Source organism: Nyctereutes procyonoides, unplaced genomic scaffold (assembly GCF_905146905.1).
Source record: "Nyctereutes procyonoides isolate TBG_1078 unplaced genomic scaffold, NYPRO_anot_genome, whole genome shotgun sequence".
Taxonomy (NCBI): Eukaryota; Metazoa; Chordata; class Mammalia; order Carnivora; family Canidae; genus Nyctereutes; species Nyctereutes procyonoides.
Window position 1 is genome coordinate 45487353 of NW_026575131.1, and position 25666 is coordinate 45513018.

The 25666-nt window shown below is 52.4% G+C and overlaps 3 protein-coding genes across 3 annotated transcripts; 2 read left to right on the top strand and 1 right to left on the bottom strand.

The window, feature by feature from the left end:
* Window positions 1-2452: 2452 nt before the first annotated feature.
* On the top strand, window positions 2453-5018 carry NXNL1 (nucleoredoxin like 1). Its single transcript, XM_055344301.1, has 2 exons — window positions 2453-2778; window positions 4688-5018. Exons 1-2 carry the CDS (start codon window positions 2453-2455, stop codon window positions 5016-5018), a joined length of 657 nt encoding a protein of 218 aa, XP_055200276.1.
* Window positions 5019-6624: 1606 nt separating this feature from the next.
* TMEM221 (transmembrane protein 221) lies at window positions 6625-13337 on the top strand. The gene is made up of 3 exons (XM_055342679.1): window positions 6625-7105; window positions 9267-9352; window positions 12386-13337. The coding sequence occupies exons 1-3, from the start codon at window positions 6786-6788 to the stop codon at window positions 12853-12855; spliced, it is 876 nt and encodes a 291-aa protein (XP_055198654.1). The 5' UTR covers window positions 6625-6785; the 3' UTR covers window positions 12856-13337.
* Window positions 13338-19890: 6553 nt separating this feature from the next.
* On the bottom strand, window positions 19891-24523 carry MVB12A (multivesicular body subunit 12A). The gene is made up of 9 exons (XM_055342620.1): window positions 24356-24523; window positions 24169-24267; window positions 23942-24038; window positions 21937-22063; window positions 21302-21421; window positions 21121-21227; window positions 20831-20892; window positions 20462-20518; window positions 19891-20280 (listed from the first exon to the last, which is right to left on the bottom strand). The coding sequence occupies exons 1-9, from the start codon at window positions 24443-24445 to the stop codon at window positions 20218-20220; spliced, it is 822 nt and encodes a 273-aa protein (XP_055198595.1). The 5' UTR covers window positions 24446-24523; the 3' UTR covers window positions 19891-20217.
* Between the last annotated feature and the right edge of the window lie 1143 nt (window positions 24524-25666).

Sequence of the window (25666 nt, forward strand, 5' to 3'; positions counted from 1 at the left end):
ATGGAGCCTGCTTCTCCCTCTGCCTGTCTCTGCCTCTCTCAAATAAATAAATGAAATCTGAAAGGAAAGAAAGGAACAAAGAAAGAAAGAAAGAAAGAAAGAAAGAAAGAAAGAAAGAAAGAAAGAAAGAAAGAAAGAAAGAAAAACTGACTGCCCAAGCAACTCGGCCAATGAGAAACCATCATCAGCCTGAACTCCTGCTTTTCTCCAATGGACTTCCCTTCAAAACAACCCTTCCCAACTTCCTCTTTCTCCATAAAATCCTATCCTTTGTTTATTGGACATTCCTATGGTTTTTGCCATAGTTTGCTTGTCCCAAATTGCAATTCTCTGCTATTCCTGAACAAGCCCATTTTTGTTGGTAAAATAATTGACTGTTTTAAGGTGAACACCTCTGCGTGGCCTCTCATCCAATAGGCTAAAACAGGAGTCTGCAAGCCACAACTCACAGGCCAAATCTGGCTATCCACAAGCTGAGAATAGTTTTTATATATTTTATTTTTATTTTATTTATTTATTTATTTATTTATTTATTTATTTATTTATTTTTATATATTTTATATAGTTTTTATATTCCAATAGTTTTGGAATAGTCAAGGAAAATCGAAAGACTAATATTTCATGACAAGTAAAAACTCTATGAAATTCAAACTTCAGCATCTGTAAATAGAGTTTTATTGGAACCCAGACACGTAAATTCATTTGCATATTGTCTAGAGGCGCTTTTGCACAACAGTAGCAGAATTTGAAACTGCAACAGAGACCCTATGGCCCACAAAGCCAAAAGTATTAACTACCTAGCCCTTTATAGAAAAGCTTTGTCAAGCCCTAAGTTGATCAGCTTTCTTACATGGGGTATCTGGAGGCAGCCTTCCAAGAGAATGAAAATAGGAAGCAAGGATAAGACTCATCTTCCAAACCTCCCACCACATTTTGTTGGTCAAAGCAAGTCATGAAGCCAACCCAGATTCAAGGAGAGGGGAACTAGTTTCCGTCTCTTGATGGGAGGGGGCCATGATTTTCAACCTTACACACCAAGAGATTTTTTTTTTTAGATTTTATTTATTTATCTGAGAGGGAGAGAGAGAATGAGCAGGAGAAGGGCAGAAGGAGAGGGAGAAGCAGGCTCTACATGGAGCAGGGAGCCTGATGCAGGGCTTGATTCCAGGACCCTGGGGTCCTGACCTGAGCTGGAGGCAGACACTTAACTGACTGAGCCACCCAGGCACCCCCACCAAGGGATCTTAAGGTGAGCTGTCCCAACTTAATTCAAGAGGGTGAAGGGGAAAAAAACCACGTATTTCTTTTCATTAACTTCTATTGACCTTAAAAATAAAGTAAGTTTACTAGCAAAAATGGGATCATTTGGAAATAATAGAGAATTGTGATTCGGGAGAAGCAAAGTATATAAAAAGTCAGAGGCTATTTCAACAAATAAGATAAACATTATTTTATGGAAAAGAAGGGAGGAAGCTGGGAGGGGTTGTTTTGAAGGAAAGTCCATTGGAGAAAGCAGGAGTTCAGGGTGATGACAGTTAATTGGCTGAGTTGCAGGGGTCGTTGACTTATTGTAGGAGATGCAATCTTCATCTTTTCCTGTTGGGAACTGTAATTGATCATTCTTTCCTGTAGATTCTTCTATTTTTCAAAGATCTGAAATTGACCTGCCTTCCTGTCATTGACATGGAGTGCTTTGGTGAGAGCTCCCCCTCCTGGCCTCCCCCTCCATATGAACAGGTTTCCCATCATTAATTTTTAGGCTTCTAACTGGAATGTGGCATATCTTTTCATGTCCTGTCATAGCAGCCAGCCCTGTCTCCCGTGGAAATCAAAGATAATTCCATATCACATCCTGGCCATTGCAGGTAGACACCTCAAAACATCATTTATAACAATAGAAATCACGATAATTTGCAGAGCTCTGGTGAATCGGATTACTTAATGTGCTCAATTCGTGGAGAAGCACGTATATTTGGCGTTACAACTTAAAATATTTTCACACCCATATGTCAGGATGACTGTTTTCCTTTACAGTCCTATGCATTTTCTTTTTTTTTCTTTTCTTTTTCAAGATTTTATTTATTTATTCATGAGAGAGGCAGAGAGAGGGGCAGAGACACAGGCAGAGGGAGAAGCAGGCTCCCTGTAGGGAGCCCGATGGGGGACTCAATCCCAGGATCCCGGGATCACGACCAGACGCTCAACCACTGAGCCACCCAGGGTCCCCCTGTGCGTTTTCTTAATGGATTTCTAGCTCTCTCCAGAGAAGGACCCACAGGTGGCCTGCCCCTGCCCTCGGAGGCAACACAGAATCAGGTCAAGGTTTAGGCAGATTAGTGAGGTGCTAAATTGACCTCCTAAAGATACCTAATCCTGGACCAGCAGCCAGCCAGCAGGCTCAGGACCACGCAAAATCCCTCTGCCGTGTCCCCAGCTCCTAGCCAGGGCTGCCATGGCCTCCTTGTTCTCCGGCCGCGTCCTGATTCGCAACAACAGTGACCAGGACGAGCTGGACACAGAGGCCGAGCTCAGCCGCAAGCTGGAGAACCGGCTGGTGCTGCTGTTCTTTGGCGCCGGGTCGTGCCCACAGTGCCAAGCCTTCGCACCTATCCTCAGGGATTTCTTCGTGAGGCTCACAGATGAGTTCTATGTGCTGCGGGCAGCCCAGCTGGCTCTGGTGTACGTGTCCCAGGACCCCACAGAGGAGCAGCAGGATCTGTTCCTCAGGGACATGCCGAAGAAGTGGCTCTTCCTGCCCTTTGAGGATGACCTGAGGAGGTGAGGTGGGAGAAGAGGTCAGGGAGGGCTTCCTGGAGGAGGAGCTATTTCTGCAGAAAGTGAAGTATGTGTTTATTGTTGCCTCTGTTCCACCTGGAATTGATGAGCACATTCTGTGTGCCAGTGTGCACGGAGTCGGAGTGGGAAGGGGGCCACGGGGCGGGGGGGGGGCTGTGCCCATTTCTGTTTAGCTCCCAAGGAGCTTGCAACCTAGCTGAGGAGACAGACATGACACAAAGACTCAAATAAATACATAATAACAAACTGTAGTTATGTTCCAAAGGACAAAGGGAGGATGCCATATGGGAATATAATGGGGAGACCTTGCTGAGGTTTGGGGTCAGGGGATGCTTCCCTGAGAAAGTGGCTTTAAAGAGAGACCCCAAGTCCAGGGAGGATAGGAAAGAGTAAGGAGAGGGAGGGGTTTCCAGGCAGGAGGCCCAGCCCAGATAAAGGCTGGGAGGCCATCAGAGAAATAACAGCCAGTTCAGGGAACTGTAAGTAATAACAGATGTGAGAGGTCTGCAGCCATCATGTGGAGCAGTGCCACAAACTCCATGCTAACTGGGGTGGATGTGATCCTCAGAGTCGCTGGGAGCCAGGGAAGGCCTTGGAGCTGAGAGCGGTGGGTGGATTCATGCTTTGCACTCAGCTGCCCAATAAACAATGCTACAGTTTGTGGCTATCTTAGAACCTTCCCCTTTCTGCAATAAGGCTTCCCTTCTTTTTATTTATTTTTTAAAGTAATCTCTACACCCAACGTGGGACTCAAACCCACAACCCTGAGATACACACGCTCCTCCGAGTGAGCCAGCCAGGCAAACCCAGCTTTCCTTCTTTATAAACTCCAACTTTTCACTATGAAAAAATTCAAAGACACCAAAATTTGGAAGAAGCATATAATGAAACCCACAGCAATCGTTAACATTTTGCCATATTTGCTTTATCTCCACACACGTGGAGTCTGCACTGAGCCATAGACTTTCTGACACTTCACTGATTTCATTAATTTTGCTCCACAAGTTGGAAGTTTCTAGAGACTTTCATTCTCCACCCAACATTATCATCGTTTGGGCATTATTGGCTCACTCCTACTGCCTTCTCTGAGGCTGAGGGGGAATCTTTCCTGTAAACTGGCAACATTTCCCTTCCCAGGGCAGAAATGGCAGCTGTGAGGGCATCACAGCCAAACTCAGACCTGCTGACCTCGTTTGTGGCAGGGTCCTCTCAACAAAGCATTCACTAGGGCTAGGAGTCTGGACAGTGATCGAATCCCCACCCCCTCCACTGCCCTCCCCCACCAGTGTTCCCAAATAAAATACAGGATGCCCAGTTAACGTTTTTTAAGATTTATTTTATTCCTGAGAGAGAGAGAGAGAGAGGAGAGAGAGAGAGAGAGAGAGAGAGAGAGAGAGAGAGAAACAGGCAGAGGGAAAAGCAGGTTCCCTGCAAGAAGAATGGGGGACTCGATCCCGGATCCCAGGATCACGCCCTGAGCCAAATGCAGACGCTCAACCACTGAGCCACCCAGGCGTCCCAGGATGCCCAGTTCAAAACAAATTTCCAATGAACAATGAATAATTTTTCAGTATACGTTTTTAGTATAAGTATGTCCCATATAGTGCATGTTGTGAGAATAGAATAGAATAGATAATAGAATAGAATAGAATAGAATAGAATAGAATAGAATAGAATAGAATAGAATAGAATAGAAGTGCGGTAGCCGCGTGTCTGAGGTATTGGAGACAGTGCAGAGGCCACCGCGTCCTGGCCTGGCCTGGTCCCTGGGCGCCCCCAGCGTACACGGGGCACGCAGAAGGCGCTCAGTGAGTACTGGGAGGAGGGATGTGCGGCTCCCCAGCTCGGGATCAGGGACGGGCTTCCCCGGACTGACCCGCCCGCCCCGCAGGGACCTCGGGCGCCGGTTCTCGGTGGAGCGCCTGCCGGCCGTCGTGGTGCTCAAGCCGGGCGGGGACGTGCTCAGCCGCGACGCCACCGACGAGATCCGGCGCCTGGGCCCCGCCTGCTTCGCCAACTGGCAGGAGGCGGCCGAGGTGCTGGACCGCAACTTCCTGCAGCCCGAGGACCTGGACGACCCCGCGCCGCGGAGCCTCACCGAGCCGCTGCGCCGCTGCAAGTACCGCGTGGACCGGGAGGCCCGGAGCAAACGCGGCCCGGGGGGCGGGAGCCAGCCCGAGGGGGAGCGCGGGGCGGAGGGCGGCGCCGGGGAGCTGTTCTGACCCCCGCGGCGAGGACGCGCGTGGGGATGCCGTGCCGAAGCCTCTGTGCTGAAGAGCGCCGCCCAGACGCTAAGGGGACACAGCGGTGGACACTTGAGGCAGACATCCCGGCGCCCCGGAGCACACCCACTCCCGGCGGGGTGGGGGGACCTCGGACTGTAGAGAAACCAGCGGGCAGGGCTTCAGGAGATGCAAAGTGCTGGGGGGCGGGGAGGAGCAGGGAGGGACAGGTACGCAGAAGACAGGCAACCAACTCAAAAATAAGCAAAGGACCTGAACAAGCATTTCTCCAAAGAAGATACACAAATGACCAACAAGCACATGAAAAGATGCTCAGCATCATTAGCCATTCGGGAAATGCAAATCAAAAGCACGGTGAGATACCACTTCGCACCCAGTAAGTTGGCTGTAACCAAAAAACCAGCACACGGCAAGTGTTGGCAGGGAAATGAAAAAATTGGAACCCTGGGGCACTGCTGGTGGGAAGGTAGAAGGGTCCAGTTGCTGTGAAAAGCAGTCTGGGGTTCCTCAGGAAGTTAAGTGTATGGTTACCAGCAATTCCACTACTAGGTGTAAACGCAAAAGAAATGAAAACAGGGACTCAAAGAAATAATTGTGCGTGCGTGTTCACACCAGCACTATTCACAACAGCTAAAAGGTGGGGGGAAAACCCACATGCCCCTCAACAAACAAATGGCTAAACTAAATGCGGTCCATCCACACAGTGGGGTGCTATTCAACCATTATGTGCAATGAAGAACTGCTACACGGTACCACGTGGATGAACCTCAAAAAATTATTTTGCTCAGTGAAAGAAGCTGGACACAAAAAAATCACATACTGCCTGGCTCCATGTATGTAAAATGTCCAGAACAGGCAAATCTAGAGACAGAGAGCAGATCAGTGGCGGCCAAGGCTGGGGGAGGAGGAGTGGGGAGTGATTGCTAATGGGTGGGGGATGAGAGGCTCCTTTTGGGGTGATGAAAATATTCCAGAACTAGACGGACATGTTGTTTGCACAACATCATGCATGTACTAAATGCCACTGGATTGTTCACTTCAGAGTGGTTTCTTTTATGTCATGTAAATTTCACCTCAATTTTAAAAATGAAAAATAAATTATAATAACCAAAAACGTGTCACGGGAAGAACAAAGCCCAGCAGCAAAGGACAGGGGTGTCAGCTCAAGCGGGAGGCCCCAAAGAGCCTCACCCAGAAGGCGACATTTCTGAAAGAAGATTGAGCGGAGGGGAAATCACAGCCAATTGCAAGGTCCGCAGATAAGAGACTGAATATCAAAGGGAATTATTTAAAAATTCGTTCAAATTTCCTTTTTTAAAGAACAATGAAACAGGTGCTTAGGGCAGTGGGTGGTGTGGGACTCGCTTTAATGAGTTTGGGGGCTTGTGGGGTTCCCTGGCTCCGGCCTCCCAGCCCTGGCAGCTCCCGGGGCCACCTCCGTCCCATCTTCGCCCCGCCCCGCGCCGGCCCCGCCCGCCCAGGACGTGGACGCCGGGAGGGGGCGCCCGCAGGGTCCCCAGAGGGAGGAGAAAAGACTTGGTCCCAAGTTTTCGCGGCACTTTCTCATCCCCACCGCGGTCGGCACGCCAATCCCCCGACGGCCCCCCAACTTTGAGATACCCCGTGCAGTCCCGCCCCCCTCGGAACTCCTGGGGGCCCTTGGACGCCCGCCCGACTCACCTGCCCGGTTAAAATCTCTTATTCCTTGACCGCCCCCACCCCCACCCCGACCGGCAGACCCCAGCCATGGCCCGGTCGTACGGCGGCCGGGTGCTGGCCGCGATGACCCTGCTGGGCATCCCGGCGGCCGTGCTGGCGGCGCTGGGAGCGCAGCTGCTGTTCCAGCTGCAGGCGGGCCGCGCGGAGCTTCGGGGGCTGCGCGCCGACGGGCTGGGCCCCGAGCTGGGCGGCGGCCCCGGGCTGCCCGAGGACGCGGCCGGGGCGCTGCTGCCGCTGGCCGCCGCGCTCGCCGCGCTCGCCCTGGTGCTGGGCCTCACCTGCCTTCTGCTCGCCGCGCTCTGCGGCCATCTGGGCGCCGAGCTGGCGCGGGGGCCTGGCCCCGGCAGGTAGGACAGTCCCCTCCTCCCCGAGGCCCGGCTGGGGGCCCGGAGAGCCCGGGGGAGCCGCTGCCCCTCTCAGGGGCCTCAGGTTAGGGGAGAGCTTTCCCTCTCCCCTTTCCCTTCCCCTTTCTTCCATCCCGACCTCCCTTTCTCCCCTCTTTCCATCTCCCACTCCCTCTACCATCTCTCCCTCCCTTCATCCTACAGTAGTTGAAAATTTACAGCAGGTGCACCGACTACAGTGACCCCCATTTTACAGAGGTGAAAACTGCAGTCAGAGAAGACCCAGGGTAGGCTGGCCCCAGTGTTGATGTTCACTTAGGGAACCCTAAGCTCCGTGCTTCTCGTGTTCTGTGGACTAACCCAGCGAAGGCCCCCGGTCCCTGGGCTGCTGGTGTTGCTACCTCCCTTTGTAACTGAGCCTCACACAGGGGAGACTGATCTCTCTAGGCTGCCCTTTTTGGAAGCAGGTGGACTAGATGTGAACATGCTCCTGGTAGAGCCAGATCCTGTGCTCTGGCCCCTCGTGGGGTTCCTTACTCAGGCACCTGGAACATGGGCAGGGGGCGGGGGAGGCAGGGGGCAGGGGGCAGGGAATGAAGAGTGAGGAACTTACCCTGAGTCAAGAACTCACTGCTGCCCCACCTCCCAGTGTTTTCCTCCAGGATGCTGGGGCAGGGGAGCCAGAATCAGGGGCCAGGATTCCATGGATTTCAGCAGATGGGAACTTCCCCGCTGGAGTTGATCCCACCTAAAGTGTGCAGTATCCATTCCACAGCTCAAGCGGTGCTGAAATGCACTCATCTGTTAGTCGACAAATTTGTATTGGGTGCCTGCAGGGGGCTGAGCCCAACATAGCTTGTAGAGGACACACTGCATGAACCAGAGGGATCCAGATCTGCCCTCTTGGGGTAGACAATAGAGACTAGACAATAATGTCAATCCCAGGATAAATGCTGGGAAAGGAAGAAAATGGGTGATGCAGTAGAAGAGGATAGGGTGGTTGAGATGGGTCGTTGAGATGGGACCATCAGTGGAGGCTTGGGCAGAGACTTAACTGAAGGAGGAAAGGAGGCAGAAGATCTGGAGGTCTGTGATCCAGGCAGGGGGAACAGCACGTGCAGAGGCCCTGGGGCAGGAATGACCTTGGGGTGTTAGAGGGTAGTGGTTGGTGTGGCTGGAGGGAGACATGAAGGAGATAAGAACAGGGAAATCCGGAACTGGAGCATGTAGGGGCTTCCTGTGCTATGGTGAAGACTTTGGGGTTTACGCTGCCCGAGAGTTGTGAGCAAGGAGGGACATGATCTGACTTCGGTTTGAAATAACACCCTCCAGCTGCCACACAAGAAAACAGGGGCCGGGAGGGGAGGTGGTGGGGAGACCAGGGAAGAAGCCATTTCCACTGTACCAGCGGGAGGTGAGTGATAATGGAAGCTCTCAGAGCCTCCATTTCCTAAACCTCCAGGAGTAGAGAAGGGAGGGTGCACACAACAGAAGTGCTTAGCACAGTACCAGGCTCAAAACTAAGTCCTCAATCAGTCTCAGCTCTTGGGAATCTCTGTTTCTATCATGTCTGATGACAAGTTACCCTGGTTTCTTCATTTCCCAAATAAGCTTATGGTCCATAAAATAATGAGAAGTCAGGTCCCTAGCAAGTGTCTGTGCATAATAGCTGCCTCATGAATGTTGGATATTTGAATGGACTGATGTATATGGATGAGTCATAGGAGAGAGGGGATGGATGAGTGGTGAATGAGGGGTGGATGAATGGACAGATGGATAGTTGGTTGGATCAATGGATGGTGAGTGGGAGATGGATGATGGATGGATGGGGTAGATGGGTGGTGAATCACAAATGGAAGGACGGAGGGATGGATGGTTGCTATTTAAATAAGTGGATGGATGGATTAATAGGGCCTGGCCAAGTGGATGATGGCTGTGTGGTTGAATATCAATGGGGATGGGTGGATGGTAAGTAGTAGTGGACATTTACCTGGAAGAACAAATGAATAGGTAGGTGGAGAGAGATGGATGGATGGATGGTTGAGTCCTCCCATAGATCTCAAGTCCCCCAAAGCTGGGCCACTCTCCCTGCCTCTCCTCCCTGGCCTTCCCCCACCAGTTCCACCCCCTGAGCTCGTTCTCTTCCTGCGCCCCTCCTTCTCAGGTCTGACTGGTTTCTCTATGACTGCCGTCTCCTCAGACACGTGGCCCTTGGTGTTTTCTGCTGTGGGGTCTCCGTCTACTTAGCAGGTGCGTGCTGGGGGATAGAAGGTGGGGTGTAGAGCCCCAGGCTGGGGTGGCCAGGGGTAGTGGTCCCATAACTGAAGTCAGCTCCAGAGCCAATCTGCCTGTGTTAGACTCTCAGCTCTGACACTTTCTTGCTCTGGGACTTTGGGCAGATTTCCTTTGTGTCCCAGTTCCCTCATCGGTACAGCAGGGATGCATACTTCCCTGCCTTCTAGAATTGCTGAGGGGATTCTGGGTTAATTCCGATGAAAGCCCATGAACAACATCTGACCCCAGTTATTGGAACCCAGTGCGGGTTCCGTAAGTGGTAGCTGTCTCCAGAATATTTTTGATTCTTCAGTTTCTCACATTTGGTTTGAACAAAAGCTTTTAAGTCCTTGGTGGTTTTCTGGGGATAGTGTTTCACAGGTTGGTCTTAGTAAAAACTGTTTGGTTACAAATGTTGAAACTTCCAGCTCGAATAGCTTAGGAAAACAGAAACAAAACAAACAAAAACCAAACACCGCCCCCTCAAAAAAAAAAATATATATATATGTACATGTACATGTGTATATATGTTTTATAAACCAGAAATGTAGTTATAAATCCCAAAACATGAAGCAGAAGAAAAACTAATAATGTGGGTGACAGAAGGACACACGGCACTGTCTTTCCTTCCCTAAATTGTAATAACTTTTCTTAAATCCACCATCTCTCACCCACACTTACCAAAAAGGAACCAAATCATCAAGATTCCTTAAAGAGACACCTGACATCTTATATTTTTTCTAATCCTGAAAAATGTATTGATGGTACTGCAGATTCAGTGCTGAATCATACGTAGGCCACTGGCACTCCTATAAACAACCTGTTTTACTGGAAGAAAAAAATATTCAGCTGAATGAAAAACAAGAGATTTGCTGTTACTGTCTTTTTCTTATTCCTGCAACAGAGAAATAGAAGTTTAGAAACATATTTAAATTATTTATTTGTGAGACGTGAGCCTATATTCCATTATGGGAACATAAGGGAATATGTGGGTGTATAATGTACAGGAAACTCTGAATAACTTTTGATGTTCGACTTAATAAAATGCTTCATTGTGAGTTTTTTAAAAGGAGAGTGGATGGGATGATTCATGTATCTTTAAAGATCAGGGGTAGTTGTCCTCAGGTGGAGCTGGATCTAGGTGCTCAAACAATGTAATCAGAAATTCCTCTCACTTCGCCTCTTCCCCTGGTATCTCCAGAGAAAGATGCTGTATCTGTAAGTGCTTTCAACACAATGCCTACAATCTTGAGCCTTTTCACAGCCTGGCAAAAAAAAAAAAAAAGTGTTGGAGACTTGTAGAATAAGACATCCTCATTCTAATCTACAAGAAAAACTCACAAAGAGGGGAAAAGAGATAAGTGTGTCAGCCTTGTTAAGTGTTAAATTAAGAATTTGTTCAGCTCCCATTTAGATTCTTTTTGAGGTTAGGTGACCTCACTCAGCAAGAATTCCCGAGCACATCAAGCCAATCATCCAATCATCCATTCGTTGCTAGCCAGAGCCAAAAGAATAATTAAAAAAACCTTTTCAAAAATGTTTAGAGAAAAAAAAAAAAGTCCTTGGCCTCACTTTAATATGTCAAATATGATGCAGTGTGGCATCTTAAAAGCAAGAATATAGCCACCCAGGTGGGTGGCTCAGAGGTTGAGCATCTTCCTTTGGCTCAGGGCATGATCCTGGGGTCTGGGGATCCAGTCCTGCATGGGACTCCCTGCAGGGATCCTGCTTCTCCCTCTGGCTCTCTCTCTCCGAGTGTCTCATGAATAAATAAATAAAATATTAAAAAAAAAAAAAAGGCAAGAATACAGAGCCAGAGAAAGCATAAAAACAACCAGCCAAGTGCCAAGAAGGCTTCCATCCACTCTGGGTTTCTCTTCTGCCAATTCCTTGGCTGCTGCGGTAAGAAAGTTCCTCCCTACCGACAGCCCAGTTGAAAGTCCCAAGGATGGCTCTGATTGGCTGGGCTTGGGTCATGTGATAGCCCTGCGCCAATCGCTACAACCAAGGGAAGCAATGCTCTGATTGGCCAAGCCTAGTACCATGCATATTACTGATGCCAGAGCTGTGGGTCCGTGCTCCTACCTTAGTGCTCAGGGTGACGGTAGGGACTGGACAATGGTTCTCAAGGGGAATTGATTCTGCTGACTTGGGGGACATTTGGCAATATCTAGAGACTTTTTAAAAAATATTTTATTTATTTATTCATGAGAGAAACAGAGAGAGGCAGAGACATAAGTAGGAGGAGAAGTAGGCTCCCCCAGGACCCTGGGATCATGATCTGAGCCAAAGGCAGACACTCAACCACTGAGCCCCTCTGGCGACACTTTTGCTTGTCTTGACAGGGAAGGGAGAGAATGCTACTGTATCTAGTGGGTAGAAGCTGCTAAATGTCCTACAAGGTGCAGGCCAGTCCTCATCAAAAAGAATGGTATCGGGATCCCTGGGTGGTGCAGCGGTTTGGCGCCTGCCTTTGACCCAGGGCACGATCCTGGAGACCCGGGATCGAATCCCACGTCGGGTTCCCGGTGCGTGGAGCCTGCTTCTCCCTCTGCCTGTGTCTCTGCCCCTCTCTCTCTCTCTCTCTGTGTGTGTGACTATCATAAATAAATAAATAATTAAAAAAAAAAAAGAATGGTATCAACTGGGCGCTTGATACGTCAGCGGAAAACTAGTACAGATCAGACCTCAAGGTCAGGTCACCAACTGTCTTGTTCAAACCAGCAGACTAAGGCCGGAGAGGGGCTGTGGTTCCCTGAAAGTTAATCACGGGCTTCAGGAAGCCTGAGATTCGGGTTGCTTTAGTTGTGGTCAAGTACGCATAACATAAAATTTACCATTTTTGGGTAAAATGGATGTGACGACAATGTGAGAGGATTAGATAGTTAAGCTATGCGCCTGTCATGCTGTATGGGTTTCTGTGACTGCCCTGTGTTTGGGGGAGCTCTCTCGGGGCTTGGGGAGCAAACGCTTGGTGACTAAGTAAATGAGAGCCCTTTCTTTCCCCAGCACTGTCCATCTATGCCTTGCTGCTCTTTGAGATCGAGACAGGTGCGGCCGCCGCCTCCATCCTCGGAGTGGGTGCTCTGGTGCTGGTGGTGGCCCTCACCCACACTCTGCTCCGGGCTGCCCGGGCCACCCGCCGTAGCCTCCATGAACTGTCTCCACCGCACTTTGAAGACGACCCTGTCCACCCTGCTGAAGTCTCCAAGGCCAGCCCCAGGGCTCAGCCCCAGCAGGGTACCCACCACCGGACCCCCTACTCATCCTTCCCAGAATCTGGGGACCCCTTCAGACCCACGGGCACTGCTGTAGCACCTGCAGCCCTGGGGGGAGGCCGGGAGAGCAGCCTGCCTTTACCCCGCATGCACCGGACTCTGTCTGCTGGCAGGCGGCACTGGGAAGTGGTCACCCACGAGATGCGCAGCATGCTGGGCCACCGGCCAGGGGCCTCGGGGAAGGACTCCACACTAGTGTGAACCCAAGGATCAGAGATAGCGACCTGGTGTCAGGCCTGCTGCCTGACAGATAGGTCCAGACTCAACCACAGTAATATGACTTGATTTCTCAGTTCACAGCATCCCTGGCTTGTGTCCTCAAGGCTGCTTCATGGCACAAAGTGGCTGCCAGGGCTCTAGCCTTCACCTCCTCCCTCAGAGGGAAAGGCAGAGGCCAAGGGGTGGGGGGCTCAGCATCTTCTAGAAATCTTTCTAGGAGGCCTTGGGACCCTCCTGCTTATACCTCACTGGCAAGAACAGAGTCACATGGCCACATCTCCAGGCAGGAAAGGCTGGGAAATGTAGCTGTCAGATGTTAGAGGCAGGAGGGGAGTGTTGGGTTTAAATAGTGATTCTCTAAATGTCTCCATCCGTTTTACAGATGAGGAAACCGAGGTCCAGAGAGGGGCAGTGACTCACCAGGAGTCCCATGGCCAGTACTGAGAATCAGAGTCAGGATTCGAACCCGGTTCTCTAACCCCCATGCTGCTGACAGTGCAAGTCTCAGACTCTGCGACTTCTTCCGGGCTGTGAGCATTTGAAATCTGTGTGTGCTGAGCTCAGAGCAGCCCAGGGCCACAGGGGCCCCTGGAGGGCTGGACCCCCTTCTGGCTGTGGGCCCCTGGCCGAGGGCTTTGCTGCTCTATGTCTCAGTTTCCTTGTCTATAAAATGGGGACAGAAGCAGTTCCTCCACCTAGGGCTCCTGTGAGACTCAATATAAACCATTCCAAGTGCCTGTGCACAGTAGGTCCTCAATGCATGCCAACATCTGCTGTCATCATTCAGGGCCCCTGATGGCAGGAAAAGGGGGGTTGATGGCCACTTTCTGGGGCTCATGAAACTGACAAGGCTTAGACTGGATAACTCAGAGCCCCAGAGGGGACACCTGGGTGGCTCAGAGGTTGAGCATCTGTCTTCAGTTCAGGGCATGATCCCAGGGCCCAGGATCGAGTCCCACATCGGGCTCCCCGCAGGGAGCCTACTTCTCCCTCTGCCTATGTCTCTGCCTCTCTCTCTGTGTCTCTCATGAATAAACAAATAAAATCTTAAAAAAAAAAACCACACACACAAACAAACAAACTCGGAGCCCTAGGGATCTCCAGAGGCCCTGGTCCCACTCCCATCCCACATGACCTGCACGACCCTCAAATAAACTCCAACCTTCACTATCACCTTTGTCACTTGAGCCACATCCGAACATGCTGTGTGGTCAAGCCCAGGCCCAGTATGATGGGTGGAGTCACAGGAGTAGGATGTGGAGGCTGAAGTGGGGTACAAGAGTGTACTCTTTATAGATAGACCCCAGTCGGGGCCCATGTCCTACAAATCTTCATGCATATAAATTTCACTAGGGGTGGGAATGCCTGGCCTCCACCCTCACCCCAAATGGACAGATGTCCCCAGAATTCTCCCAGTGCGTCCCTTCCTGGGCCATACAGGCATTCTGAGGCCCAGGGAGAGGAGCAGCTCAGCCACAAAGTGGCTTAAACTCCACCCCCCGCCCCGGGGCCTTTTCCAATGGAGAGAGAGGTAACAGTGCCCAGTGTGTGGGGGGGGGGCTCCTCTCCTAATTCTGACCCTGGCAGGGACCCTGCTGATCCAATACACCCAGACCCTAGTGGCCCACTGACCCCAACTCCAGCTGCGTCCTCCCAGAGCCACCGGGAAGCTGCAGAGACCTCTTTGCTGTGGAGTGAAGTGGAGAGATAATACACATGAACATCCCACGTGGCGCCCGACATGTGGGGCACCTAGTAAGCATGGATTCTCGGGGAGCATAATAAATATCAATGAAAAATATAAAATAAGAATAAATTTCGGGGCAGCCCTGGTGGTCCAGTGGTTTAGTGACCACCTTTGGCCCAGGGCATGATCCTGGAGACCCGGGATCGAGTCCCGCGTCAGGCTCCCTGCATGGAGCCTGCTTCTCCCTCTGCCTGTGTCTCTGCCTTCCTCTCTCTCTGTGTCTCTCATGAATAAATAGATAAATACAATCTTTTTAAAAAATAAGAATAAGGGATCCCTGGGTGGTGCAGCGGTTTGGCGCCTGCCTTTGGCCCAGGGCGCGATCCTGGAGACCTGGGATCGAATCCCACGTCGGGCTCCCGGTGCATGGAGCCTGCTTCTCCCTCTGCCTGTGTCTCTGCCTCTCTCTCTCTGTGTGTGTGACTATCATAAATAAATAAATTTAAAAAAAATAAGAATAAATTTCGGGGCACCTGGATGGCTCAGTTGGTACAGCATGCAAGTCTTGATCTTGGAGTCATGAGTTCAAGCTCCACGTTGGGTACAGAACTTGCTTTAAAGGAATAAGAAATGTCACATCTTTATCACACGCCTGGTTCTGCAGGCACATACCATTCACTTTCCTGGCCTCAGTTAATCTTCAGGATAACCCTATTTACAGATGGGGAAACTGAGGCCCAGGAACTGAGACCATATGGTGGTGATGGCTGGAATCTGGTTACCCCTTCACAAAGAGCTCCAGGACAGAGCAGGTGCCCAAGAAACATTGGAAATTACAGTTTCTGAGAATCCACTGGAATGGGGCAGGTGATCAAGCCATGTAATGGAATATTACTCAGGCATGAAAAGGGACAAAAACCACTGATATGGTACACATGGATGGAGCTTGAAAACCCAAGTGTAAAAAGTCAGACACAGGGATCCCTGGGTGGCGCAGTGGTTTAGCACCTGCCTTTGGCCCAGGGCGCGATCCTGGAGACCCGGGATCGAATCCCACATCAGGCTCCCGGTGCATGGAGCCTGCTTCTCCCTCTGCCTATGTCCCTGCCTCTCTCTCTCTCTCTGTGTGTGTGTGTGACTACCATAAATAAATAAAAATTTAAAAAAAAGTCAGACACAAAAGGCCACATAGTGTGTGATTCACATATGAATGTCCAGAACAGACAAATCCACAGAGACAGCAGGTAAATGGCTGCCAGCAGCTGGGGAACAAGGATAAAGACTGACTGCTCACGAGGATGCGGTTTCCCTCCTGAGTGATATAAATGTTCTGGAACTAGACAGTGGTGATGTTTACACAACATTCTCAGTGCACTAAATGCTACTGAACTGTATACTTTAAAATGGAGAATTCATGTGAATTTTACTTTAATTAAAAAATTTAAGGAGGCACTGCAGGTGGAGATGGGCTCCTGAACTAAGAGCTCCTTAAATGTTGCACCCTGTGAGCTCACTAGCCTCATCCCCGTCTGACCCCTGCTCATCCTCCTGGGACCCAGAATAGGAGCCCTAGAAACGAAGCCGGGAGCGGGCTGCCCATTGCCCGGCCGAAACCAACCCCACCCCCACTGGCTCTGCTTTGGAAGGGGTGCCAAGCATCCTCATATCTGAGCCAGAATCAGGTGAGAGGGGACGAGGCTGGGCCTCGGCCAGGAGCCAAATGCTGAGGTCGTCGCTGTGTGTCCTGGCTACCTGATAAGGGTTTGGTGCTCCAGGACCTGGGACAGACCTGGCTCGGGGAACAGTCATGTGACCTGCCACTTTAGTGTCCTTTATAAAATAAAGTAACCTCCTCCACTCCACCAAACACAGCTGCGAGGACCAGATCAGAAAGGGGATTGATGTCTCCATTAATTCCACAGGCCACGCAAAAACAAGCAGCTGTTGGCACCCTGGTGTGATCAGAGAGTGAATAACATCTCCCAAAGACATTGCCTTGGGTTGGGATCATCAGAACCAGACCATGAGATGAGGAGGAGGGTGTGGTTTGTTTACAGGGGAGGTTACCCCAGGAAGTCCCAGAGACACCAAATCTTCAGGGACACCAATAAGCAGACAGTACCATGACTGCCTGGGTTCCATCCTGCTGGGGATCTCTGGGAGACAGCAAAGAGCACACACAGCAGAGTGACCCCAACACAGGGGCTCAAGGCCTGGGTGTTTATCCTCTGACCCTAGATAAACGTCACAGAAATAATATTGAACAGAATTAGCCAGACTCAGAAGAGAACTCATTAGGGAATCACACTTACATCAAGCTCAATAGTAGGCAGAATAAACGGTGAAGTCGGAGGCAGTAGCATTAAGGGGGCTTCAAGGGGGGTGGCAAGCGGATGTTTGAATCTGGCATAGGTGGGTGCTCTGATCTGGGGGTGGAAAGAGCAGCAGGGGCCACAGCTGGGCTCAGAAGCATTAGAATACAAGTGTGGAGTTTGCGATAGCAGAGGCCACCAGGGCTGCACCCCCCCATGCACCTGCTTAGACTTTACGCTGTAGAAACTGTTGAGCTGGGAAGTGTTTCTGCAAGTCGGTAGAGCAGTATGCGTGCATCTCCCTCGGAGCGGCTCTGAGGTAAGCACCATGGAGAGTCCCATTGTAAAGATGGAGAAACTGAGGTATAGAGAGGTTAAGCCACTGCTCAAGGGTCACCGGCTAGTGAGCAGGGGAGCTGGGACCTCATCTCACCTGAGGTGACACCTGTCTCAGCACCTGGGAGAAGCCAGAGGCAGGAACGATAAAGCTTTGGCTCTCTCCTTGTAGCCCAAGATGGTGTAGGCTCAGCCATGGCAGTCGGGATGGATGTGGCCCGAGTTGGGAGTGGGTGGGTGGGTGGGCTCCATGGTGACTCTCCCGCACCTTCCTGAGGGTGTCCTTAGGTCCCACGGGGCTCAGAGGGATCTTTCAGGGTCATTGGCCACCAAGTCCAGTCAGAGCTGAGACCAGGACGGCTCACCTGGGGGCCCCTGGTCACTCGCGGGTGTCCTGGAAAGTGATCCAGAGCTGGTGTCAGGGTGGCCGAGAAGGGAGAACAAACGGCCTTTGCTTCCCGGCGGGATCAGATTCCGTGGCCGGCGCCAGGGCAGCCTGGGCGGGACCCGGCAGGGCCCAGGGAGGGGAGATGTGGGAAGATGTCTCAGCACCCAAGGCCTAGTTTTCCCAAGGCAGCTGAAGCACATGGGGGACGGGCACATTTTGCACAGTCTCTTCCCTCGCCCAGCATTCCGGGACAGCATGCAGTCTCTGCCCTCAGACTCCCAGCACAAGGCCATCCTGCTTCCCTCAGACCCCAGAGCAGGACAGATCTCTGCCCTCAGCTCCCCGGGACAATGCTGTTAGATACAAGTACCTGGGTGGGGGGTGCACCCCTTCCGGGGGCCCAGGGGGGTGCCTTCTGGCCAGTGATCTCCGAGCAGAACTTTGACGAGGCCCTTCCAGGCCAGGGCATTTCACTGACAGGATAAGAGCTTTCTGAGCCTGCCTCCACTGTCATGGTGAGATGGTGGCAGCCCCTTCAGGCAGGTCTCAGAGGCTGTGACCAGCAGAGTCCGTTGCTGCTCTGCCAAGGGCATGTGGTATGAATGAGGAAGAAGCCTAGTGGGGCACCTGGTGGCTCAGTTCACTAAACACCTGCCTTCAGGTCAGATCATGATCCCAGGGTCCTGCTTCTCCCTCTGCCTGCCGCTCCCCCTGTTTGTGCTCTATGTCAAATAAACAAAATCTTAAAAAAATAAAAAAAAAAAATAGAAGAAGCCTTCATCTTTCTAAGCCACAAAGATTGGAGGATGTTCCTGACTGCTGCGGACTAGGTTACCTTGATGCTACAGCCCCCCCCACACGTGTGAGTTCCACCCACTAAGCTTTATTTGCAACCCCCAAACCAATACTTGCAGCACTTTGTAGCCATTCAGGGACATGCTCAGAGCGGGGGGGGGGGGGGGGGGGTGTTTGTATCACTGAGGCACAGGGTCCCCATTGAGGTGGAATGTGGTGACACCCTGCCATCTTCCTTCAGCTCTGATAGTAAACAGGTGGCCTTTTTATGGTCTATCTAGTAGCACATTTTGTACATTTTTTTTTTTTGGCAATTTTTCTACTTAAAAAGGCCTCTAAGTATAGTACTTGGTGCTGTCTTACTGTCTCTGAATGCAAGAAGGCTGGATGTGTCCCCTGGAGAAAATGTGTTAGATGAGCTTTGTTTCAGGCATGAGTTATAGTGCTGTTGGCTGAAAGTCAGTGTGAGCCAATCAGCAAGGTGTATTTTAAAAGCTGCCTTTGGGGATCCCTGGGTGGCTCAGCGGTTTAGTGCCTGCCTTCGGCTCAGGTGTGACCCTGGAGTCCGGGGATCGAGTCCCACGTCGGGCTCCTTGCATGGAGCCTGCTTCTCCTTCTGCCTGTGTCTCTGCCTCTCTCTCTGTGTGTGTCTCTCATGGATAAATAAAATCTTTAAAAAATAAATAAATAAAAGGTGTCTTAAAACACACAGAGAACAAGGTCATGTATCGATTGCCTGACAAAAATGTGACCAAAGGCTTGCAGGAAGGTACCTGGGTATTTGCTGTGGAATCCAGTACTCTGTTTTCACTACAACATTATAGAATGCTTTGGACAGAATGTATCCATCACACAGTAGAGAAAAAAAAGACACATAGAACAGCTTTGAGATTAAGAGAGCAGGCTCTGGGTTCAAATCTCAGCTGTGGGGGACGCCTGGGTGGCTCAGTTGGTTAAGCATCCGACTTTGGCTCAGGTCATGATCTCAGGGTCCTGGAATCCAGCGCTGCCTCAGCTCTGTGCTCAGCGGGGAGTCTGCTTCTCCCTCTGCCCCTTCCCCTTCTCGTGCTTGCTCGCTCCCTCTCTCTCTCTCAAATAAATAAAATCTTTAAAAAAAAAAAATCAGTTGTGACCTTAGCTTCCCCTACCTCAGTTTCCCTATATGTAAGACACACAAAACTGGGGCTTCCCACCGGGGTGTGGGGGGATTAAATGAGATACTGTGGAGGTGTTGAGGATGTGATCCCCACCATATAAACGCAACAGAAACTATCATTCCTGCTATGTGCAGTGATGGAGGGGCCGACCGGGTCTTCTGTGTTCTACAGTCTCGCTCACTCACTGAGCCTGTTTATCCCTCTGCAGAATATTCTGGGAGTGGCAGCAGCTTTGCCTCCCGTCCACAATTTTGCTAACTGGGTGGATATCTGCTCCCTGGCTGTGCGTGGCACAGACCACGAGCCACAGAGGACCCTCGGCGGGGATCAGCACTCCAGACGGTGGGCACAGGGCAATGTTTATTGCCGGGAGGATGCCCGAGTGGCCTCCGGGCACCGGAACGTTTTGACACAAATGACTTGAAGGCACTGATTTCCATCCAGCCCCCACCTCTGCCTTGTAGGGCCCGGGGGCGGGGCAGGCCAGAGACCCCATCACCAAGCAGACAGGTCTTGCTCCTTCTCCAGGGCTGTGGTTCCACTGGGTGGCTTAGTCTAGAAAGCCCTGCACCACCAAGGTTCCCAAGATGCTGCAGGGCGGGGTGGCTGCCAGTCTTGGGGTGTGTCAGGGGTGCTGGGCAGCGGGCTTTCCCTGGGGCTGACGAAGAGCTACGAGACACTGGGGGGCAGGCGTGCAGCTGCAGTCTTCTCCACCACGAAGCCATAGTTATACTGGGGGGAGCAGGGGTGGGTAAGGAGAACACAGTGAGTGAGGGGCCATAGTAGTATCTGAGGAATGGTGAGGAGGGGAGACAATTAGGGGACTTAGCAAGAGATGGGGTGTGGCTGGGGGAGACTGGGGTGGCAAGAAAGTGGGGGTTCCCCCAGCACCCCATCCTGGCCCTGCACCCACCTCCTCCTCAATATCCGCCAGTGACTTGATGGTCAGATCGGCAAAAGCAGAGAAGGCCTGGTAGGCAGAGGCAGGTCAGTCTTGGGCAGGGACCCTACCCTGGAACCCCATTCCCCCGTCCTCAGGGAGGGGCCCCCCCAATATTTGCCTGAGCATCCCCTCACCCTTCCCACCATGGTCTCTTGCTACCAGCATCCAGTTGTCCCTCCTGATTTGCCATTCTGGGACTAAGACCCACCCCACCAGCTTCCAGCCTCCTCTAACCCAGGAATGCGGGCCTCTGCGCTGGGGGACTGGATCCACAGATGAACCTCTCTGCATCCTGACCCTTAGGAAGACAGACCTAGGCTCCCCACAGCAGAGACTCACCAGGGGGCCACAGCTCTTGCCCTCGAACCGGGGGTGCAGTGTGAAGGGAACACCATCCATGGCTGAGGAAAGCAGGTAAGGGTAGGGGCTGAGATACAGGGATCTTGAGGCCTGCCTGCGGTCCACCCTAGCCAAAGAGGGTGGTAGCCCCAAACTCCTGGCTCTTCCCAGTCTTTGGAAAACTGGGGATCCCAGGACTGGTTCCAACCCCAGCCCCACACCTTCCTAGCTATAAAACCATGAGCCAGTCTTGCCCCAACCAGTGCCTCAGTTTCTTGCTTGGCACTCACCTGAGATGCCATAGAGGTTGGAGGCCTCATAGATGGAGTCACTCCTCCTCAGAGTAGATGCCCGAGAGCCTAACCTGGACAGGGTCCGCTCTGGAAAGTCATCCTTGCTGGTAGAGGCAGGACAGTGTGAGTCAGGCCTAATTCCCCCCATGGCCACCCTACTCCCAAGCCTGGGACTCACCTGGGTTGAGCAGGTGGGTCCAGGGAGAGGCCCCGCATGTCCCGACTGAGAGCCCGGGGCTTGGGCACCGGCTTTGGGGCCTTGGCCTTCTTGCACCAAATGGCAAAGCCCCCCATGTCTCTAGAAGGAGAGAGAAGTAGAAAGGGGTCCTGGCCCAAAAGGATGACCCCAGTCCTTTGGGTGGTTTGCATTTTTTCTTAGCCCACACCCTGAGCAACATCCGAATTAATATTGCTGGGTCTGGTCACTGTACTGTGCACTTCAGACATATCAACTCACTCCTTGCAAGAACCTTACAGGACTGATACAATTACTCCTGGTTTGGGGCACCTGGTGGCTCAGTGGTTGAGCATCTGCCTTTGGCTCAGTCGTGATCCCAGGGTCTGGCAATCAAGTCCCACATAGGCTCCCATGGGAGCCTGCTTCTCCCTCTGCCTATGTCTCTGCCTCTCTCTGTGTCTCATAAATAAATAAATAAAATCTTAAAAAAAAAATTGCCCCGGTTTAACCTGTGGAAGTCAAGGCACAGTGAAGTGACTGAAGGCACTGGAGGCCTCAGGAGAGTCCCTGAGGGTCAGCAGGGCAAACATGGGAGCTGGGAGGCAAAGGAGGCCAGAAGCTGGGGGTGGCCCTACCCTACTCGCAGGTATCCAGGCACCGTCTTGGTCTTCCCACTCAGCCGCACATCGAACACAGCCATGTCTGCAGCCCCCAGTGGCACCAGCTTCACACACATGCGTTTCTTCTTGGACACAGAGGCCTCTGGGAGTGGGGGGAGTGCAAGGGAGTAAGAAGAGGGAAAAAGCAGCGAAGGGACCCAAAGATGGCTTCAGGATGATACTCGCCAGGGCACTGTTTAAGGCAGCTACCCAGGGCAGCCTGGGTGTTTCAGCAGTTTAGCACCGCCTTCAGTCCAGAACGTGATCCTGGAAGTCCTGGGATCCAGTCCCATATCGGGCTCCCTGCATGGAGCCTGCTTCTCCCTCTGCCTGTGTCTCTGCCTCTCTCTCTCTCTCTCTCTCTGTCTCTGTCTCTCATGAATAAATAAAATCTTTCAAAAAAAAAAAAAAAAAAAGGCAGGGCAGCCCCGGTGGCGCAGCGGTTTAGCGCCACCTGCAGTCCAGGGTGTGATCCTGGGGACTGGGGATCGAGTCCCACATCAGGCTCCCTGTATGGAGCCTGCTTCTCTCTCTGCCTGTGTCTCTGCCTCTCTCTCTGTCTCTCACGAATAAATAAATAAAGTCTAAAAAAAAAAAAAAAGGCAGCTACCTGGATAGCTTTAGGTCAGTAGTTAAATCATGAATGGTACAGCCATAGGAGGGAACTCCATGTAGCCCTTAGGAGCCATTGAGGCAGACCTGGGGGGTCTGGGGGGCTCAGTCAGTTAAGCATCTGCCTTTGGCTCAGTTCATGATCTCATGGTCCTGGGATCAAGCCCCACATCAGGCTCCCTGCTCAGCAGGGAGTCTGCTTCTTCCTCTGCCCCTGCCCCTGCTTGTACTCTCTCTCTCTCTCTCAGATAAATAAATAAAATCTTTAAAGGAAAAAAAAAAGAGCCATTGGGGCAGGCTTATCTTTGGTGACATGGAGAAGCCTCATGGGGTGAGCATGGGCACCTTCGGCAAGGGTGGGCAGGTGTGGAATCAGACAGAACTGACTGCCCATCCTGGCTGGCCCTGCAAACATCACATGTCCTTAGTCTTCTAATCCAGGGGGCAGCAGACTCTGGCCCACAAGCCAAAAGACGTCCAAGATCCACTTTGCAGGGCTCATGAGCTAAGAATGGTTTTCACATTTTAAAATGATGACTGGGGGATCCCTGGGTGGCGCAGCGGTTTGGCGCCTGCCTTTGGCCCAGGGCGCGATCCTGGAGACCCGGGATCGAATCCCACGTCGGGCTCCCGGTGCATGGAGCCTGCTTCTCCCTCTGCCTGTGTCTCTGCGCCTCTCTCTGTCTCTCTCTCTCTGTGTGTGACTATCATAAATGAATAAAAAATTAAAATAAATAAATAAATAAAATGATGATGGGGGGCGGGGCACAGATACTATCTGGCCTGCAAAGCCTAAAATATTAACTATCTGGACCTGTACAGAAAAAGTTTGCCAACCTCAATTATCAATAGATATCACCCTGAGAGTTAAATTCACAGGACAAAACGCAGTGAGAAGCAAGGAGAGCCAGGCGGTTGGAAAGCAGAGGGTCAGGGCTGGGACGGAGCCAGAAGACAGGGTGGGGAGGGCTAAGCAGAGACCCGCGGGAGAACCAAGTATAGCTAGCCGGCAGTCTCCGCGGGGCGCTCCAGGCAGAGGGAACCGTGTATGCAAAAGCCTGGAATTGAAAAGGCTCGGAAATGGCTCGTGGTTCGGTGGAAGATGTAGCAGGAAGAGTAATAAAACAGGTCACAACTCTTGCTCGAGGTCAATGGCTCATTTTTGCTCAGGGCAGGGCATCTGGTCCCGCCCCAGATCAGGGCTCGACTCCTCAGCCAACCCTGTCATCACCCAGCGCATCGAGTGGGCAGTCGAGGCTCGAAGAACAAGCACCTGTCGTCCCTCCACCCTCCCTGGTCCTGCCCACAGGGACCCGAACGCGGCCCCCCGCCCCTCGCCCCCACCCCCAGCCTCGGACGCGGGCCTCACTGGAGTCCAGGGGGTCGCAGACCGGGGAAAAGCCCGGTGGGAGGGGGCTCTTGTCCACCAGGACCTGGATATCGGCCACCACATTCTCCTGCGGATTCTGAGGGGGAGGAAGGGGAGGACACAGCGACAGTCACGCTGCGGCGGGGACAGCGCGCCTGGCGGAGGGTCCCGCAAACGGACCGGGGAGTGGGCGGACCCCAGGAACGCCGAAGGGGGGCGCTCCTTACCTCCAGGCTGCCCAAAGAACTGAGGCACAGAAAGTAGCCAGACTTCTGCGCGAAGCTCTTGCCGAAGCTGGCGGGCGCCCCTTCCACGGTGCAGGAGATCTACGGCGCGGACCCGGGTCAGAGCCAGGCTGCTACCCCGACGCGGCCGCCTCTCCCCCACTCAGCCCCGGCCCCCGGCGTCGCTCACCGCACTGAATCCCCGCGGCGGAGGCGCCGACGCCGACGACCAGACCAGGCCAGTCAGCGGCGCCGTGTCGGTCCCCGGTCCTGGATCCATCCTCCCAGCGGAGAGCCGAAGGCAGGGACGGCCTCGGAACTGCGAGCCGCCGACCAGAGGTCGAGTTCGGATACGAGTCTGAACTACAACTCCCAGAGGACCGTGCGAAGGCCGGGAGGGAGGGGCCAAAAGGGCCATCTGCGCGTGCCCGGTAGACAGCTGGCCAATCGCGTGGGGAAGTGAAGCCGCGCCTCGCGTATCGCGCAGGCGCGCCCGTGAGCGACGTTTGCGGAAAGATGCGCGGCTCCTTTCTCGCCCAGCAATTTCCGCCAGTGATACCCCAGCACTCGCTCGCTCCAAGCCAGAACTACGCTCCCCACAATCCCTTGCGGTATCAGCCTCTCCGGAGACGCGCAGGGACGTTTAGGGGAGAAGTTTGAAACCGCAGTTCCAGTTCTAGGAAGTCGTCCCAAAGGGAACTTTCACGGGTTATGCAGCGGTTAGTTCAAGTAACCAAAAACAGGGGCCACCGTGAGCCACGAGATCTTGTGTGACGTGAGGACTTGTTCGCGTTACCGGCGGGAGACTGACAGTGCGTTGTGTGGATGGAGGTCTCGGCTCTCGGATTCCCCCCCAGATATTTACCTGGGGATCCGCGCTGGAGTAAGGACAGCCGGAAGGAAGGTAGCAAGCACAAGGCAGTCGATTAAGGACGGCACACTCTGGAGGTGGGAGAGCGGGCAGGCCCAGAGGGGATGACAGCTGACCTGAGGCTAGAGGTGTCTTTTTTTTTTTTTTTTAATGTTTTTTGCGCTTAGCTAGGATGTTCTGCTACTGAGGTTTCTAGTCATCTAAGGGACTCCTCCTACCGGTCGGGAGGGAGAGGTTTTGGCCCTACAAGGTTCTTTTTTTTTTTTTTTTTTTTTTTAATTTTTATTTATTATTTATGATAGTCAGAGAGAGAGAGAGAGAGAGAGAGAGAGAGAGAGAGAGAGAGGCAGAGACACAGGCAGAGGGAGAAGCAGGCTCCATGCACCGGGAGCCCGACGTGGGATTCGATCCCGGGTCTCCAGGATCGCGCCCCGGGCCAAAGGCAGGCACCAAACCGCTGCGCCACCCAGGGATCCCGGCCCTACAAGGTTCTTACGGGGAGTGTCAGGACTATCTTCCCCCACAGGGGGGTAGGGGACGGGTCAAAACCACAATGCAAATATATTATAACGAACCCAGGCAGTCACCCGACAGCAGGGGAGACCGTAGGTTCTGCACCTGTGCTCTTGA

Bases quoted from the DNA above. Each gene is read 5' to 3' on its own strand.
- NXNL1 (XM_055344301.1), top strand. From the start codon at position 2,453: ATGGCCTCCTTGTTCTCCGGCCGCGTCCTGATTCGCAACAACAGTGAC. The intron at 2,779-4,687 runs GTGAGGTGGGAG...CCCGCCCCGCAG, and splicing joins TTTGAGGATGACCTGAGGAG to GGACCTCGGGCGCCGGTTCT.
- TMEM221 (XM_055342679.1), top strand. From the start codon at position 6,786: ATGGCCCGGTCGTACGGCGGCCGGGTGCTGGCCGCGATGACCCTGCTG. The intron at 7,106-9,266 runs GTAGGACAGTCC...CCTCCTTCTCAG, and splicing joins CGGGGGCCTGGCCCCGGCAG to GTCTGACTGGTTTCTCTATG. The intron at 9,353-12,385 runs GTGCGTGCTGGG...TTCTTTCCCCAG, and splicing joins GGTCTCCGTCTACTTAGCAG to CACTGTCCATCTATGCCTTG.
- MVB12A (XM_055342620.1), bottom strand. From the start codon at position 24,445: ATGGATCCAGGACCGGGGACCGACACGGCGCCGCTGACTGGCCTGGTC. The intron at 22,064-23,941 runs GTGAGGCCCGCG...CCCCACTCCCAG, and splicing joins CTGCGACCCCCTGGACTCCA to AGGCCTCTGTGTCCAAGAAG. The intron at 20,281-20,461 runs GTGGGTGCAGGG...TGCTCCCCCCAG, and splicing joins TGGCGGATATTGAGGAGGAG to TATAACTATGGCTTCGTGGT.